The sequence below is a fragment of the Cetorhinus maximus genome, chromosome 21 (assembly GCF_964194155.1).
Source record: "Cetorhinus maximus chromosome 21, sCetMax3.hap1.1, whole genome shotgun sequence".
NCBI lineage: Eukaryota > Metazoa > Chordata > Chondrichthyes > Lamniformes > Cetorhinidae > Cetorhinus > Cetorhinus maximus.
In genome coordinates, this window is record NC_135899.1 from 40,782,430 (window position 1) to 40,806,009 (window position 23,580).

The following is a 23,580-nucleotide window of genomic DNA, read 5'->3' on the forward strand; positions in this document are numbered from 1 at the left end:
TAAGTGGATATATTTTGGCCTCTCCCCTCCTTATCTCTCTCATGTTCCCCAATTCAAGATATCTGCCCTCCTCTAGTTCTGCCTCTTAAGACCCCCCAGTGTTAGTTGCTCCAGCATAGGCAGCTGTGCATTAAGCTACATGAACCCTCAGTTCTGGAATTCCCTCCCTGAACCTCTCTGCCTCACTTTCCTCCTTTAAGAACCTCAGTGAAACCTCACTGATCAAACGTTTGGCCACATACGAACAAGGAGTAGGAGGAGGCCATTCAGCCCCTCGAGCCTGCTCCGCCATTTAATAAGATCATGGCTGATCTGATAGTAACCTGAAATCTGCATCCACCTACTCCCAATAACTTATCACTCCATCACCCCCTTACTTACCAAGAATCTATCCACCTCTGCCTTCAAAATATTCAAAGACTCTGCTTCCACCACCTTTTCAGGAAGAGTGTTTCAAAGACTCACGACCCTCTGAGGGAAAATATTTCGCCTCATCTCTGTTTTAAATGGTTGACCCCTTACTTTTAAACAGTGACCTATAGTTCTAGATTCTTCCACAAGAGAAATCATCCTCTCCACATCAATTTTCAATCAAGTCACCTCTTAATCTTCTCAACGCCAGTGGATACAAGCCTAGCCTGTCCAACCTTTCCTCATAAGACAACCTGCCCAGTCCAGGTATTAGTCTGGTAAACCTTCTCTGAATCCCTTCTAACATATATATATCCTTCCTTAAATAAGGTGACCAATACTGTACACAATACTCCAGATGTGGTCTCACCAATGCCCTGTATAACTGAAACATAACCTCCCTACTTTTGTATTCAATTCCCCTCACAATAAATGATAACATTCTATTAGCTTTCCTAATTACCTGCAGTACCTGCATACCAACCTGTTGTGATTCATGCATGAGGACACCCAGATCCCTCTGAATCTGAGTTCTGCAATCTCTCACCATTTAGATAATAAGTTTCTTTTTTATTCTTCCTGCCAAAATGGACAATTTCACATTTTCCTACATTATACTCTATCTAACAGATCTTTTCCCCTCACTTAACCTATCTGTATCTATTTTCAACCTCCTTATGTCCTCTTCACAATTTACTTTCCTATCTATCTTTGTATCTTCAGCAAATTTTGCAACCATCCCATCCATCCCTTCATCCAAGTCATTTATATAAATTGTAAACAGTTGAGGTCCCAGCACTGATCCCTGTGGCACACCACTCGTTTTGCCAACCTGAAAAAGACCCATTTATGAAAAAGACTCCAGCCAATCTTCTACCCATGCCAATATGTTACCCCGAACACCATGAGCTTTTATTTTCTGCAATAACCTTTGATGTGGCACTTTATCAAATACCTTCTGGAAATCTAAGTACAGTACATCCACCAGTTCCTCTTTATCCATAGCACATGTTACTTCTTCAAAGAACTTCAATAATTTGGTTAAACATGATTTCCCTTTCACAAAACCATGTTGACTCTGCCTGATTGCTTTGAGCTTACCCAAATGTCCTGCTATAACATCTTTAATAATAGCTTCTAACATTTTCCCTATGACAGATGTTAAGCTAACTGGCCTGTAGTTTCCTGCTTTCTGTTTCCCTCCCTGTTTGAATAAAGGAGTTACATTTGCTATTTTCCAATCTAATGGAACCTTCCCCAAATCTGGGGAATTTTGAAAAATTAGAACCAGTGAGGCACCTTGGTGCACGTAACCACATTCAATGTGTGAGATAAATGTAAATTGTTGTTTGTTTGTCTTAAGGCTGTGGAGGCTGTTAATGAGCAGCTGAGGGACCTATATCCAGCCAGTGATGAGCTCTTTGATATCGTTCTAGTAACCAACAATCATGCCCAAGTTGGTGTGCGGCTTATCAACAGCATCAACCACTATGGTAAGTAAAACACTGCCCTCGCACCGGTCCTCTTTTCTACACACCTTGCTCCCTCCGCACCTCCACCCCTCCCTGAATCCCCCCGACACACTAAGACGCACTTCTCTCTCAAATTCTCTCTTTCACTCGCTCTCACATTCTCTCTCTCCCTTTCTCCCCCTCTCTCTCTCTCTGTCTCACTCTCTCTTTCTACCTCATTCTGTTCTCACACACACTCTCTCTCTCACACTCTCGATCTATCTCTCTCTCTCAGTCCACTGTCTCACATATGCAAATGGTTATCTAAGAATATAAGAAATAAGAGCAGGAGTAAACCATTCGGCTCAATGAAACTGATGCACTGTTCAAATGATCAAGTCAAATCTGCAACCTCAACTCCACTTACCTGCCCAGTCCCCCTATCCCCTGAATCACTTAGACCCCAAAAGCCTGCCTTGAATATCTTCAACCATGGAAAATCCTTAGCTCTCTGGGGCATTGTTTCACGACCCTTTAAGTGAAGAACTGTCTCCTCAATCCAGTCAGAAACGATTGGTCCTTTCTCCTAACTGCCTTGCTCTCTCTCATAGACACACACATTGCTCTCTCACACAGACACACACATTGCTCTCTCACACAGACACACACATTGCTCTCTCACACAGACACACACATTGCTCTCTCATAGACATACACATTGCTCTCTCACACAGACACACACATTGCTCTCTCATAGACACACACATTGCTCTCACACACAGACACACACTTTGCTCTCTCATAGACACACACATTGCTCTCTCACACAGACACACACATTGCTCAATCACACACAGACACACACATGGCTCACTCACACACAGACATTGCTGTCTCATAGACACACACATTGCTCTCACACACAGACACACATTTTGGTCTCTTATAGACACACACATTGCTCGCTCATACACAGACACACATGTTGCTCTCTCATAGACACACACATTGCTCTCTCACACAGACACACACATTGCTCGCTCACAAACAGACACACACATTGCTCTCTCATAGACACACATGTTGTTCTCTTATAGACACACACATTGCTCACTCATACACAGACACACATGTTGCTCTCTCATAGACACACACATTGCTCTCTCACACAGACACACACATTGCTCGCTCACAAACAGACACACACATTGCTCTCTCAGAGACACACATGTTGCTCTCATAGACACACACATTGCTCTCACACACAAACACACACATTGCTCGCTCATACACAGACACACATGTTGCTCTCTCATAGACACAGACATTGCTCTCTCACACAGACACACACATTGCTCTCACACACAGACACACACGTTGGTCTCCCATAGACACACACATTGGACTCTCATAGACTCACACATTGCTCTCTCACACAGACACACACATTGCTCTCTCACACAGACACACATGTTGCTCTCTCATAGAGACACACATTGCTCTCACACACAGACACACACATTGCTCTCACACACAGACACACACATTGCTCTCACACACAGACACATACATTGCTCGCTCATACACAGATACACATGTTGCTCTCTCATAGACACACACATTGCTCTCACACAGACACACACATTGCTCGCTCACACCCAGACACACATATTGCTTTCTCACACACAGACACACACATTGCTCTCATGCACAGACACATATGTTGCTCTCTCACACAGACACACACATTGCTCTCATATACAGACACACACATTGCTCTCTCACACAGACACACACATTGCTCTCTCATTGACACACACATTGCTCTCTCACATAGACAGACACATTGCCCTCACACACAGACACACACATTGCTCTCTCACACCCAGACATACATATTGCTTGCTCACACACAGACACAGACATTGCCCTCACACACAGACACACACATTGCTCACACGCACAGACACATACATTGCTCTCTCACACAGAGACACACATTGCTCTCTCACACAGAGACACACATTGCTCTCTCACACAGCGACACACATATTACTGTCTCACACAGACACACACATTTCTCTCACACACAGATACAGACAGGTTACTCTCATACACAGGTACACACACATTGCTCTCAAATACACACACACATTGCTCTCTCGTAAACAGACACACACACATTACTCTCACACATAGACACACACACATTACTCTCACACACAGACACACACATTGCTCTCTCACACACAGACACACACATTGCTCTCTCACACACAGACACACACATTGCTCTCACACACACACATTGCTCTCTCACACAGACACACAGATTGCTCTCACAGACACACACACATTGCACGCTCACACAGACACACACATTGCTCTCTCACACAGACACACACGTTGCTCTCTCACACAGACACACACATTGCTCACACACACAGACACACAGATTGCTCTCACACACAGACACACACATTGCTCTCACACACACAGACACACATTGGTCACACACACACACATTGCTCTCTCACACACAGACACACACATTGCTCTCACACACAGACACACACATTGCTCTCTCACACACAGACACATTGCTCTCACACACAGACACACACATTGCTCTCTCACACACAGACAGACACATTGCTCTCACACACTGACACACATATTGCTCTCTCACACAGACGCAAACATTGCTCTCACACACAGATACACACTTTGCTCTCACACACAGACACACACATTGCTCTCTCACACACAGACACACATATTTCTTGCTCACACACAGACACACACATTGCTCTCACACAGTGACACACACATTGCTCACACACAGACACACACATTGCTCTCTCACACAGAGACACACATTTCTCTCACACACAGATACAGACAGGTTGCTCTCATACACAGGTACACACACATTGCTCTCAAATACAGACACACATTGCTATCTCACACACAGACACACACATTGCTCTCTCGTAAACAGACACACACACTTTGCTTTCTCAGGTAGACACACACATTGCTCTCACCCACAGACACACACATTGCTCTCTCACACCCAGACATACATGTTGCTTGCTCGCACAGAGACACACATTGCTCTCTCACACAGCGACACACATATTACTGTCTCACACAGACACACACACACCGATACAGACAGGTTGTTCTCATACACAGGTACACACACATTGCTCTCAAATACAGACACACATTTTTATCTCACACACAGACACACACATTGTTCTCTCATAAACAGACACACACACATTACTCTCACACATAGACACACACACATTACTCTCATACACAGACACACACATTGCTCTCTCACACACAGACACACACATTTCTCTCTCACACACAGACAGACACATTGCTCTCACACACAGACACACACATTGCTCTCACACACCACATTGCTCTCTCACACAGACACACAGATTGCTCTCACAGACACACACACATTGCTCTCACACACAGACACATTACTCTCTCACACAGACACACAGATTGCTCTCATGCACAGACACGTATGTTGCTCTGTCACACAGACACACACATTGCTCTCATATACAGACACAGACATTGCTCTCACACACAGACACACACGTTGCTATCTCATGTCCACACACATTGCTCTCTCACGCAGACACACACATTGCTCTCTCATAGACATACACATTGCTCTCTCACAGAGACAGACACGTTACACCCTCACACAGACACACAGATTGCTCTCATGCACAGACACATATGTTGCTCTCTCACACAGACACACACATTGCTATCTCATAGACACACACATTGCTCTCTCATAGACACACACACATTGCTCTCTCATAGACACACACACATTGCTCTCTCACACACAGACACACACATTGCTTTCACACACGCACACACACATTGCTCTCACACACAGACATACACATTGCTGTCACACATGGACACACACATTGCTCGCTCACACAGACGCAAACATTGCTCTCACACACAGATACACACATTGCTCTCACACACAGACACACACATTGCTCTGACACACGCACACACACATTGCTCTCTGACACAGACACACACATTGCTGTCACACACAGACATACACATTGCTGTCACACACGGACACACACATTGCTCTCTCACACAGACGCAAACATTGCTGTCACACACAGATACACACATTGCTCTCACACACTGACACACACATTTCTCTCTCACACACAGACACACATATTGCTTGCTCACACACAGACACACACATTGCCCTCACACACAGACACACACATTGCTCAACACACAGAGACACACATTGCTCTCTCACACAGAGACACACATATTATTGTCTCACACAGACACACACATTTCTCTCACACACAGATACAGACAGGTTGCTCTCACATACAGGCACACACAAATTGCTCTCAAACACAGCCAGACATTGCTATCTCACACACAGACACACACATTGCTCTCTCGTAAACAGCCACACACACATTACTCTCACACATAGACACACACATTACTCTCATACACAGACACACACATTGCTCTCTCACACACAGACACACACATTGCTCTCACACACAGACACACACATTGCCCTCACACACACACATAGCTCTCTCACACAGACACACAGATTGCTCTCACACACAGACACACACACATTTCTCTCACACACAGACACACACACATTGCTCTCACACACATACACACACACATTGCTCTCACACACATACACACACATTACTCTCTCACACAGACACACAGATTGCTCTCATGCACAGACACATATGTTGCTCTCTCACACAGACACACACATTGCTCTCATATACAGACACACACATTGCTCGCTCACACACAGACACACACATTGCTATCTCATATCCACACACATTGCTCTCTCACGCAGACACACACATTGCTCTCTCATAGACATACACATTGCTCTCACACACAGACACACACATTGCTCTCTCACAGAGACACACACATTGCTCTCTCATAGATACACATTGGTCTCACACACAGACACACACATTGCTCTCTCACATAGACAGACACATTGCTCTCACACACAGACACACACATTGCTCTCTCACACACAGACACACATATTGTTTGCTCACACACACACACACACACATTGCCCTCACACAGAGACGCACACATTGCTCTCTCACACAGAGACACACACATTGCCCTCTCACACACAGACACACATATTGTTTGCTCACACACACACACACACACACACACACACACATTGCTCTCTCACACAGAGACACACATATTACTGTCTCACACAGACACACACATTTCTCTCACACACAGATACAGACAGGTTGCTCTCATACACAGGTACACACACATTGCTCTCTCGTAAACAGACACACACACATTACTCTCACACATAGACACACACACATTACTCTCATACACAGACACACACATTTCTCTCTCACACACAGACACACACATTGCTCTCACACACAGACACACACATTGCTCTCTCACACAGTCACACAGATGGCTATCTCATATCCACACATTGCTCTCTCACGCAGACATACACATTGCTCTCACACACAGACACACACATTGCTCTCTCACACAGACACACACATTGCTCCCTCATAGACATACACATTGCTCTCTCACAGAGACAGACACATTGCTCTCTCACACAGACACACACATTGCTCTCACACACAGACACACACATTGCCCTCACACACACACATAGCTCTCTCACACAGACACACAGATTGCTCTCACACACAGACACACACACATTTCTCTCACACACAGACACACACACATTGCTCTCACACACATACACGCACACATTGCTCTCACACACATACACACACATTACTCTCTCACACAGACACACAGATTGCTCTCATGCACAGACACATATGTTGCTCTCTCACACAGACACACACATTGCTCTCATATACAGACACACGCATTGCTCGCTCACACACAGACACACACATTGCTATCTCATATCCACACACATTGCTCTCTCACGCAGACACACACATTGCTATCTCATATCCACACACATTGCTCTCTCACGCAGACACACACATTGCTATCTCATATCCACACACATTGCTCTCACACACAGACACACAGATTGCTCTCATGCACAGACACATATGTTGCTCTCTCACACAGACACACACATTGCTCTCATATACAGACACACACATTGCTCGCTCACACATAGACACACACATTGCTATCTCATATCCACACACATTGCTCTCTCACGCAGACACACACATTGCTATCTCATATCCACACACATTGCTCTCTCACACAGACACACACATTGCTATCTCATAGACACACACATTGCTCTCTCATAGACACACACACATTGCTCTCTCATAGACACACACACATTGCTCTCTCACACACAGACACACACATTGCTTTCACACACGCACACACACATTGCTCTCTGAGATAGACACACACATTGCTCTCACACACGCACACACACATTGCTCTCACACACAGACATACACATTGCTGTCACACATGGACACACACATTGCTCGCTCACACAGACGCAAACATTGCTCTCACACACAGATACACACATTGCTCTCACACACAGACACACACATTGCTCTGACACACGCACACACACATTGCTCTCTGACACAGACACACACATTGCTGTCACACACAGACATACACATTGCTGTCACACACGGACACACACATTGCTCTCTCACACAGACGCAAACATTGCTGTCACACACAGATACACACATTGCTCTCACACACTGACACACACATTTCTCTCTCACACACAGACACACACATTGCTCAACACACAGAGACACACATTGCTCTCTCACACAGAGACACACATATTATTGTCTCACACAGACACACACATTTCTCTCACACACAGATACAGACAGGTTGCTCTCACATACAGGCACACACATTGCCCTCACACACAGACACACACATTGCTCAACACACAGAGACACACATTGCTCTCTCACACAGAGACACACATATTATTGTCTCACACAGACACACACATTTCTCTCACACACAGATACAGACAGGTTGCTCTCACATACAGGCACACACAAATTGCTCTCAAACACAGCCAGACATTGCTATCTCACACACAGACACACACATTGCTCTCTCGTAAACAGCCACACACACATTACTCTCACACATAGACACACACATTACTCTCATACACAGACACACACATTGCTCTCTCACACACAGACACACACATTGCTCTCACACACAGACACACACATTGCCCTCACACACACACATAGCTCTCTCACACAGACACACAGATTGCTCTCACACACAGACACACACACATTTCTCTCACACACAGACACACACACATTGCTCTCACACACATACACACACACATTGCTCTCACACACATACACACACATTACTCTCTCACACAGACACACAGATTGCTCTCACACACAGACACACACACATTTCTCTCACACACAGACACACACACATTGCTCTCACACACATACACACACACATTGCTCTCACACACATACACACACATTACTCTCTCACACAGACACACAGATTGCTCTCATGCACAGACACATATGTTGCTCTCTCACACAGACACACACATTGCTCTCATATACAGACACACACATTGCTCTCTCACAGAGACACACACATTGCTCTCTCATAGATACACATTGGTCTCACACACAGACACACACATTGCTCGCTCACACAGGCACACACATTGCTCTCTCACACAGACACACACATTGCTCTCACACACACAGACACACATTGGTCGCACACTCGCACATTGCTCTCTCACACACAGACACACACATTGCTCTCTCACACACAGACACACACATTGCTCTCTCATAGAGACACACACATTGCTCTCTCATAGATACACATTGGTCTTACACACAGACACACACATTGCTCTCTCACGCAGACACACACATTGATCTCACACACTGACACACACATTGTCCTCTCACACAGAGACACATGTTGCTCTCTCACACAGACACACACATTGCTCTCACACACAGACACACACATTGTTCTCTCACACAGACACACACATTGATCTCACACACAGACACACACATTGCTCTCACACACAGACACATTACTCTCTCACACAGACACACAGATTGCTCTCATGCACAGACACGTATGTTGCTCTGTCACACAGACACACACATTGCTCTCATATACAGACACAGACATTGCTCTCACACACAGACACACACGTTGCTATCTCATGTCCACACACATTGCTCTCTCACGCAGACACACACATTGCTCTCTCATAGACATACACATTGCTCTCTCACAGAGACAGACACGTTACACCCTCACACAGACACACAGATTGCTCTCATGCACAGACACATATGTTGCTCTCTCACACAGACACACACATTGCTATCTCATAGACACACACATTGCTCTCTCATAGACACACACACATTGCTCTCTCATAGACACACACACATTGCTCTCTCACACACAGACACACACATTGCTTTCACACACGCACACACACATTGCTCTCTGAGATAGACACACACATTGCTCTCACACACGCACACACACATTGCTCTCACACACAGACATACACATTGCTGTCACACATGGACACACACATTGCTCGCTCACACAGACGCAAACATTGCTCTCACACACAGATACACACATTGCTCTCTCACACAGACACACACATTGCTCTGACACACGCACACACACATTGCTCTCTGACACAGACACACACATTGCTGTCACACACAGACATACACATTGCTGTCACACACGGACACACACATTGCTCTCTCACACAGACGCAAACATTGCTGTCACACACAGATACACACATTGCTCTCACACACTGACACACACATTTCTCTCTCACACACAGACACACATATTGCTTGCTCACACACAGACACACACATTGCCCTCACACACAGACACACACATTGCTCAACACACAGAGACACACATTGCTCTCTCACACAGAGACACACATATTATTGTCTCACACAGACACACACATTTCTCTCACACACAGATACAGACAGGTTGCTCTCACATACAGGCACACACAAATTGCTCTCAAACACAGCCAGACATTGCTATCTCACACACAGACACACACATTGCTCTCTCGTAAACAGCCACACACACATTACTCTCACACATAGACACACACATTACTCTCATACACAGACACACACATTGCTCTCTCACACACAGACACACACATTGCTCTCACACACAGACACACACATTGCCCTCACACACACACATAGCTCTCTCACACAGACACACAGATTGCTCTCACACACAGACACACACACATTTCTCTCACACACAGACACACACACATTGCTCTCACACACATACACACACACATTGCTCTCACACACATACACACACATTACTCTCTCACACAGACACACAGATTGCTCTCATGCACAGACACATATGTTGCTCTCTCACACAGACACACACATTGCTCTCATATACAGACACACACATTGCTCGCTCACACACAGACACACACATTGCTATCTCATATCCACACACATTGCTCTCTCACGCAGACACACACATTGCTCTCTCATAGACATACACATTGCTCTCACACACAGACACACACATTGCTCTCTCACAGAGACACACACATTGCTCTCTCATAGATACACATTGGTCTCACACACAGACACACACATTGCTCTCTCACATAGACAGACACATTGCTCTCACACACAGACACACACATTGCTCTCTCACACACAGACACACATATTGTTTGCTCACACACACACACACACACACATTGCCCTCACACAGAGACGCACACATTGCTCTCACACACATAGACACACACATTGCCCTCTCACACACAGACACACATATTGTTTGCTCACACACACACACACACACACACACACACACATTGCTCTCTCACACAGAGACACACATATTACTGTCTCACACAGACACACACATTTCTCTCACACACAGATACAGACAGGTTGCTCTCATACACAGGTACACACACATTGCTCTCTCGTAAACAGACACACACACATTACTCTCACACATAGACACACACACATTACTCTCATACACAGACACACACATTTCTCTCTCACACACAGACACACACATTGCTCTCACACACAGACACACACATTGCTCTCTCACACAGTCACACAGATGGCTATCTCATATCCACACATTGCTCTCTCACGCAGACACACACATTGCTCTCTCATAGACATACACATTGCTCTCACACACAGACACACACATTGCTCTCTCACACAGACACACACATTGCTCCCTCATAGACATACACATTGCTCTCTCACAGAGACAGACACATTGCTCTCTCACACAGACACACACATTGCTCTCACACACAGACACACACATTGCCCTCACACACACACATAGCTCTCTCACACAGACACACAGATTGCTCTCACACACAGACACACACACATTTCTCTCACACACAGACACACACACATTGCTCTCACACACATACACACACACATTGCTCTCACACACATACACACACATTACTCTCTCACACAGACACACAGATTGCTCTCATGCACAGACACATATGTTGCTCTCTCACACAGACACACACATTGCTCTCATATACAGACACACGCATTGCTCGCTCACACACAGACACACACATTGCTATCTCATATCCACACACATTGCTCTCTCACGCAGACACACACATTGCTATCTCATATCCACACACATTGCTCTCTCACGCAGACACACACATTGCTATCTCATATCCACACACATTGCTCTCACACACAGACACACAGATTGCTCTCATGCACAGACACATATGTTGCTCTCTCACACAGACACACACATTGCTCTCATATACAGACACACGCATTGCTCGCTCACACACAGACACACACATTGCTATCTCATATCCACACACATTGCTCTCTCACGCAGACACACACATTGCTATCTCATATCCACACACATTGCTCTCTCACGCAGACACACACATTGCTATCTCATATCCACACACATTGCTCTCACACACAGACACACAGATTGCTCTCATGCACAGACACATATGTTGCTCTCTCACACAGACACACACATTGCTCTCATATACAGACACACACATTGCTCGCTCACACACAGACACACACATTGCTATCTCATATCCACACACATTGCTCTCTCACGCAGACACACACATTGCTATCTCATATCCACACACATTGCTCTCTCACACAGACACACACATTGCTATCTCATAGACACACACATTGCTCTCTCATAGACACACACACATTGCTCTCTCATAGACACACACACATTGCTCTCTCACACACAGACACACACATTGCTTTCACACACGCACACACACATTGCTCTCTGAGATAGACACACACATTGCTCTCACACACGCACACACACATTGCTCTCACACACAGACATACACATTGCTGTCACACATGGACACACACATTGCTCGCTCACACAGACGCAAACATTGCTCTCACACACAGATACACACATTGCTCTCACACACAGACACACACATTGCTCTGACACACGCACACACACATTGCTCTCTGACACAGACACACACATTGCTGTCACACACAGACATACACATTGCTGTCACACACGGACACACACATTGCTCTCTCACACAGACGCAAACATTGCTGTCACACACAGATACACACATTGCTCTCACACACTGACACACACATTTCTCTCTCACACACAGACACACATATTGCTTGCTCACACACAGACACACACATTGCCCTCACACACAGACACACACATTGCCCTCACACACAGACACACACATTGCTCAACACACAGAGACACACATTGCTCTCTCACACAGAGACACACATATTATTGTCTCACACAGACACACACATTTCTCTCACACACAGATACAGACAGGTTGCTCTCACATACAGGCACACACAAATTGCTCTCAAACACAGCCAGACATTGCTATCTCACACACAGACACACACATTGCTCTCTCGTAAACAGCCACACACACATTACTCTCACACATAGACACACACATTACTCTCATACACAGACACACACATTGCTCTCTCACACACAGACACACACATTGCTCTCACACACAGACACACACATTGCCCTCACACACACACATAGCTCTCTCACACAGACACACAGATTGCTCTCACACACAGACACACACACATTTCTCTCACACACAGACACACACACATTGCTCTCACACACATACACACACACATTGCTCTCACACACATACACACACATTACTCTCTCACACAGACACACAGATTGCTCTCACACACAGACACACACACATTTCTCTCACACACAGACACACACACATTGCTCTCACACACATACACACACACATTGCTCTCACACACATACACACACATTACTCTCTCACACAGACACACAGATTGCTCTCATGCACAGACACATATGTTGCTCTCTCACACAGACACACACATTGCTCTCATATACAGACACACACATTGCTCTCTCACAGAGACACACACATTGCTCTCTCATAGATACACATTGGTCTCACACACAGACACACACATTGCTCGCTCACACAGGCACACACATTGCTCTCTCACACAGACACACACATTGCTCTCACACACACAGACACACATTGGTCGCACACTCGCACATTGCTCTCTCACACACAGACACACACATTGCTCTCTCACACACAGACACACACATTGCTCTCTCATAGAGACACACACATTGCTCTCTCATAGATACACATTGGTCTCACACACAGACACACACATTGCTCTCTCACGCAGACACACACATTGATCTCACACACTGACACACACATTGTCCTCTCACACAGAGACACATGTTGCTCTCTCACACAGACACACACATTGCTCTCACACACAGACACACACATTGTTCTCTCACACAGACACACACATTGATCTCACACACAGACACACACATTGCTCTCACACACAGACACATTACTCTCTCACACAGACACACAGATTGCTCTCATGCACAGACACGTATGTTGCTCTGTCACACAGACACACACATTGCTCTCATATACAGACACAGACATTGCTCTCACACACAGACACACACGTTGCTATCTCATGTCCACACACATTGCTCTCTCACGCAGACACACACATTGCTCTCTCATAGACATACACATTGCTCTCTCACAGAGACAGACACGTTACACCCTCACACAGACACACAGATTGCTCTCATGCACAGACACATATGTTGCTCTCTCACACAGACACACACATTGCTATCTCATAGACACACACATTGCTCTCTCATAGACACACACACATTGCTCTCTCATAGACACACACACATTGCTCTCTCACACACAGACACACACATTGCTTTCACACACGCACACACACATTGCTCTCTGAGATAGACACACACATTGCTCTCACACACGCACACACACATTGCTCTCACACACAGACATACACATTGCTGTCACACATGGACACACACATTGCTCGCTCACACAGACGCAAACATTGCTCTCACACACAGATACACACATTGCTCTCACACACAGACACACACATTGCTCTGACACACGCACACACACATTGCTCTCTGACACAGACACACACATTGCTGTCACACACAGACATACACATTGCTGTCACACACGGACACACACATTGCTCTCTCACACAGACGCAAACATTGCTGTCACACACAGATACACACATTGCTCTCACACACTGACACACACATTTCTCTCTCACACACAGACACACATATTGCTTGCTCACACACAGACACACACATTGCCCTCACACACAGACACACACATTGCTCAACACACAGAGACACACATTGCTCTCTCACACAGAGACACACATATTATTGTCTCACACAGACACACACATTTCTCTCACACACAGATACAGACAGGTTGCTCTCACATACAGGCACACACAAATTGCTCTCAAACACAGCCAGACATTGCTATCTCACACACAGACACACACATTGCTCTCTCGTAAACAGCCACACACACATTACTCTCACACATAGACACACACATTACTCTCATACACAGACACACACATTGCTCTCTCACACACAGACACACACATTGCTCTCACACACAGACACACACATTGCCCTCACACACACACATAGCTCTCTCACACAGACACACAGATTGCTCTCACACACAGACACACACACATTTCTCTCACACACAGACACACACACATTGCTCTCACACACATACACACACACATTGCTCTCACACACATACACACACATTACTCTCTCACACAGACACACAGATTGCTCTCATGCACAGACACATATGTTGCTCTCTCACACAGACACACACATTGCTCTCATATACAGACACACACATTGCTCGCTCACACACAGACACACACATTGCTATCTCATATCCACACACATTGCTCTCTCACGCAGACACACACATTGCTCTCTCATAGACATACACATTGCTCTCACACACAGACACACACATTGCTCTCTCACAGAGACACACACATTGCTCTCTCATAGATACACATTGGTCTCACACACAGACACACACATTGCTCTCTCACATAGACAGACACATTGCTCTCACACACAGACACACACATTGCTCTCTCACACACAGACACACATATTGTTTGCTCACACACACACACACACACATTGCCCTCACACAGAGACGCACACATTGCTCTCACACACATAGACACACACATTGCCCTCTCACACACAGACACACATATTGTTTGCTCACACACACACACACACACACACACACACATTGCTCTCTCACACAGAGACACACATATTACTGTCTCACACAGACACACACATTTCTCTCACACACAGATACAGACAGGTTGCTCTCATACACAGGTACACACACATTGCTCTCTCGTAAACAGACACACACACATTACTCTCACACATAGACACACACACATTACTCTCATACACAGACACACACATTTCTCTCTCACACACAGACACACACATTGCTCTCACACACAGACACACACATTGCTCTCTCACACAGTCACACAGATGGCTATCTCATATCCACACATTGCTCTCTCACGCAGACACACACATTGCTCTCTCATAGACATACACATTGCTCTCACACACAGACACACACATTGCTCTCTCACACAGACACACACATTGCTCCCTCATAGACATACACATTGCTCTCTCACAGAGACAGACACATTGCTCTCTCACACAGACACACACATTGCTCTCACACACAGACACACACATTGCCCTCACACACACACATAGCTCTCTCACACAGACACACAGATTGCTCTCACACACAGACACACACACATTTCTCTCACACACAGACACACACACATTGCTCTCACACACATACACACACACATTGCTCTCACACACATACACACACATTACTCTCTCACACAGACACACAGATTGCTCTCATGCACAGACACATATGTTGCTCTCTCACACAGACACACACATTGCTCTCATATACAGACACACGCATTGCTCGCTCACACACAGACACACACATTGCTATCTCATATCCACACACATTGCTCTCTCACGCAGACACACACATTGCTATCTCATATCCACACACATTGCTCTCTCACGCAGACACACACATTGCTATCTCATATCCACACACATTGCTCTCACACACAGACACACAGATTGCTCTCATGCACAGACACATATGTTGCTCTCTCACACAGACACACACATTGCTCTCATATACAGACACACACATTGCTCGCTCACACACAGACACACACATTGCTATCTCATATCCACACACATTGCTCTCAAACACAGACACACACATTGCTCTCTCACAGAGACACACACATTGCTCTCTCATAGATACACATTGGTCTCACACACAGACACACACATTGCTCGCTCACACAGGCACACACATTGCTCTCTCACACAGACACACACATTGCTCTCACACACAGACACACACACATTGCTCTCACACACACAGACACACATTGGTCGCACACTCGCACATTGCTCTCTCACACACAGACACACACATTGCTCTCTCACACACAGACACACACATTGCTCTCTCATAGAGACACATTGGTCTCACACACAGACACACACATTGCTCTCTCACGCAGACACACACATTGATCTCACACACTGACACACACATTGTCCTCTCACACAGAGACACATGTTGCTCTCTCACACAGACACACACATTGCTCTCACACACTGACACACACATTGTTCTCTCACACAGACACACACATTGATCTCACACACAGACATACACATTGCTGTCACACGGACACACACATTACTCTCTCACACAGACACACACATTGCTCTCACATACAGACACACTCATTGCTCTCACACACAGACACACACATTGCTCTCACATACAGACATACGCGTTGCTCTCAAACACAGACACATACATTGCTCTCACACACACAGACACACACATTGCTCACATACACAGTCATACACACGTTACTCACAGACCGACACACACATTCGCTCACACACAGACACGCACATTGCTCCCATAGACAGACACACACATTACTCTCACACCAGCCATATTTTGCTCTCTCACACACAGACACGCACATTGCTCTCTGACACAGACACACAGATTGCTCCGACACATAGACACACAGATTGCTCTCACACACAGAGACACACATTGCTCTCACACACAGACACACACATTACTCTCTCACACAGACACACAGATTGCTGCCGCACACAGACACATACGTTGCTCTCTCACACAGACACACACATTGCTCTCACACACAGACACACAAGTTGCTCTCACACAGACACACACATTGCTCTCTCACACAGACAAACACATTCCTCTCATACACAGACACACACATTACTCTCATGCGGAGACACACACACATTGCTCTCACACACAGACACACAAATTGCTCTCACACAGACACACACTCATTACTCTCTCACACAGACACACACTCATTACTCTCTCACACAGACACACACATTACTCTCCTACACATACACACACATTGCTCTCACACACAGACACAGAAATTGCTCTCACACAGACACACACTCATTACTCTCTCACATAGACACACAAATTGCTCTCACACAGACGCAAACATTGCTCTCACACACAGATACACACATTGCTTTCTCACACACAGACACACACATTGTCCTCACACACAGACACACACATTACTCACACACACAGACACACACATTGCTCTCTCACACAGAGACACACATATTACTGTCTCACACAGACACACACATTTCTCTCACACACAGACACAGACAGGTTGCTCTCATATACAGGCACACACACATTGCTCTCAAACACAGCCACACATTGCTATCTCACACACAGACACACACATTGCTCTCTCATATACAGATGCACACACGTCACTCTCACACATAGACACACACACATTACGCTCATACACAGACACACATATTGCTCTCTCACACACAGACACACACATTGATCTCACACACTGACACACACATTGTCCTCTCACACAGAGACACATGTTGCTCTCTCACACAGACACACACATTGCTCTCACACACAGACACACACATTGTTCTCTCACACAGACACACACATTGATCTCACACACAGACACACACATTGCTCTCACACACAGACACATTACTCTCTCACACAGACACACAGATTGCTCTCATGCACAGACACGTATGTTGCTCTGTCACACAGACACACACATTGCTCTCATATACAGACACAGACATTGCTCTCACACACAGACACACACGTTGCTATCTCATGTCCACACACATTGCTCTCTCACGCAGACACACACATTGCTCTCTCATAGACATACACATTGCTCTCTCACAGAGACAGACACGTTACACCCTCACACAGACACACAGATTGCTCTCATGCACAGACACATATGTTGCTCTCTCACACAGACACACACATTGCTATCTCATAGACACACACATTGCTCTCTCATAGACACACACACATTGCTCTCTCATAGACACACACACATTGCTCTCTCACACACAGACACACACATTGCTTTCACACACGCACACACACATTGCTCTCTGAGATAGACACACACATTGCTCTCACACACGCACACACACATTGCTCTCACACACAGACATACACATTGCTGTCACACATGGACACACACATTGCTCGCTCACACAGACGCAAACATTGCTCTCACACACAGATACACACATTGCTCTCACACACAGACACACACATTGCTCTGACACACGCACACACACATTGCTCTCTGACACAGACACACACATTGCTGTCACACACAGACATACACATTGCTGTCACACACGGACACACACATTGCTCTCTCACACAGACGCAAACATTGCTGTCACACACAGATACACACATTGCTCTCACACACTGACACACACATTTCTCTCTCACACACAGACACACATATTGCTTGCTCACACACAGACACACACATTGCCCTCACACACAGACACACACATTGCTCAACACACAGAGACACACATTGCTCTCTCACACAGAGACACACATATTATTGTCTCACACAGACACACACATTTCTCTCACACACAGATACAGACAGGTTGCTCTCACATACAGGCACACACAAATTGCTCTCAAACACAGCCAGACATTGCTATCTCACACACAGACACACACATTGCTCTCTCGTAAACAGCCACACACACATTACTCTCACACATAGACACACACATTACTCTCATACACAGACACACACATTGCTCTCTCACACACAGACACACACATTGCTCTCACACACAGACACACACATTGCCCTCACACACACACATAGCTCTCTCACACAGACACACAGATTGCTCTCACACACAGACACACACACATTTCTCTCACACACAGACACACACACATTGCTCTCACACACATACACACACACATTGCTCTCACACACATACACACACATTACTCTCTCACACAGACACACAGATTGCTCTCATGCACAGACACATATGTTGCTCTCTCACACAGACACACACATTGCTCTCATATACAGACACACACATTGCTCGCTCACACACAGACACACACATTGCTATCTCATATCCACACACATTGCTCTCTCACGCAGACACACACATTGCTCTCTCATAGACATACACATTGCTCTCACACACAGACACACACATTGCTCTCTCACAGAGACACACACATTGCTCTCTCATAGATACACATTGGTCTCACACACAGACACACACATTGCTCTCTCACATAGACAGACACATTGCTCTCACACACAGACACACACATTGCTCTCTCACACACAGACACACATATTGTTTGCTCACACACACACACACACACATTGCCCTCACACAGAGACGCACACATTGCTCTCACACACATAGACACACACATTGCCCTCTCACACACAGACACACATATTGTTTGCTCACACACACACACACACACACACACATTGCTCTCTCACACAGAGACACACATATTACTGTCTCACACAGACACACACATTTCTCTCACACACAGATACAGACAGGTTGCTCTCATACACAGGTACACACACATTGCTCTCTCGTAAACAGACACACACACATTACTCTCACACATAGACACACACACATTACTCTCATACACAGACACACACATTTCTCTCTCACACACAGACACACACATTGCTCTCACACACAGACACACACATTGCTCTCTCACACAGTCACACAGATGGCTATCTCATATCCACACATTGCTCTCTCACGCAGACACACACATTGCTCTCTCATAGACATACACATTGCTCTCACACACAGACACACACATTGCTCTCTCACACAGACACACACATTGCTCCCTCATAGACATACACATTGCTCTCTCACAGAGACAGACACATTGCTCTCTCACACAGACACACACATTGCTCTCACACACAGACACACACATTGCCCTCACACACACACATAGCTCTCTCACACAGACACACAGATTGCTCTCACACACAGACACACACACATTTCTCTCACACACAGACACACACACATTGCTCTCACACACATACACACACACATTGCTCTCACACACATACACACACATTACTCTCTCACACAGACACACAGATTGCTCTCATGCACAGACACATATGTTGCTCTCTCACACAGACACACACATTGCTCTCATATACAGACACACGCATTGCTCGCTCACACACAGACACACACATTGCTATCTCATATCCACACACATTGCTCTCTCACGCAGACACACACATTGCTATCTCATATCCACACACATTGCTCTCTCACGCAGACACACACATTGCTATCTCATATCCACACACATTGCTCTCACACACAGACACACAGATTGCTCTCATGCACAGACACATATGTTGCTCTCTCACACAGACACACACATTGCTCTCATATACAGACACACACATTGCTCGCTCACACACAGACACACACATTGCTATCTCATATCCACACACATTGCTCTCAAACACAGACACACACATTGCTCTCTCACAGAGACACACACATTGCTCTCTCATAGATACACATTGGTCTCACACACAGACACACACATTGCTCGCTCACACAGGCACACACATTGCTCTCTCACACAGACACACACATTGCTCTCACACACAGACACACACACATTGCTCTCACACACACAGACACACATTGGTCGCACACTCGCACATTGCTCTCTCACACACAGACACACACATTGCTCTCTCACACACAGACACACACATTGCTCTCTCATAGAGACACATTGGTCTCACACACAGACACACACATTGCTCTCTCACGCAGACACACACATTGATCTCACACACTGACACACACATTGTCCTCTCACACAGAGACACATGTTGCTCTCTCACACAGACACACACATTGCTCTCACACACTGACACACACATTGTTCTCTCACACAGACACACACATTGATCTCACACACAGACATACACATTGCTGTCACACGGACACACACATTACTCTCTCACACAGACACACACATTGCTCTCACATACAGACACACTCATTGCTCTCACACACAGACACACACATTGCTCTCACATACAGACATACGCGTTGCTCTCAAACACAGACACATACATTGCTCTCACACACACAGACACACACATTGCTCACATACACAGTCATACACACGTTACTCACAGACCGACACACACATTCGCTCACACACAGACACGCACATTGCTCCCATAGACAGACACACACATTACTCTCACACCAGCCATATTTTGCTCTCTCACACACAGACACGCACATTGCTCTCTGACACAGACACACAGATTGCTCCGACACATAGACACACAGATTGCTCTCACACACAGAGACACACATTGCTCTCACACACAGACACACACATTACTCTCTCACACAGACACACAGATTGCTGCCGCACACAGACACATACGTTGCTCTCTCACACAGACACACACATTGCTCTCAC

General features: G+C 45.8%; 1 protein-coding gene across 1 annotated transcript in view; it reads left to right on the forward strand.

Moving 5' to 3' along the window:
- The window catches only part of LOC144695175 (cytosolic 5'-nucleotidase 1A-like), an 88,112-nt gene that overhangs the window by 9,397 nt on the left and 55,135 nt on the right, over nucleotides 1-23,580 (forward strand). The window contains exon 2 of the mRNA XM_078566061.1: nucleotides 1,743-1,904. Within this exon, the coding sequence (XP_078422187.1) occupies nucleotides 1,743-1,904 (162 nt within the window). The remainder of the gene's footprint in view (nucleotides 1-1,742; nucleotides 1,905-23,580) is intronic.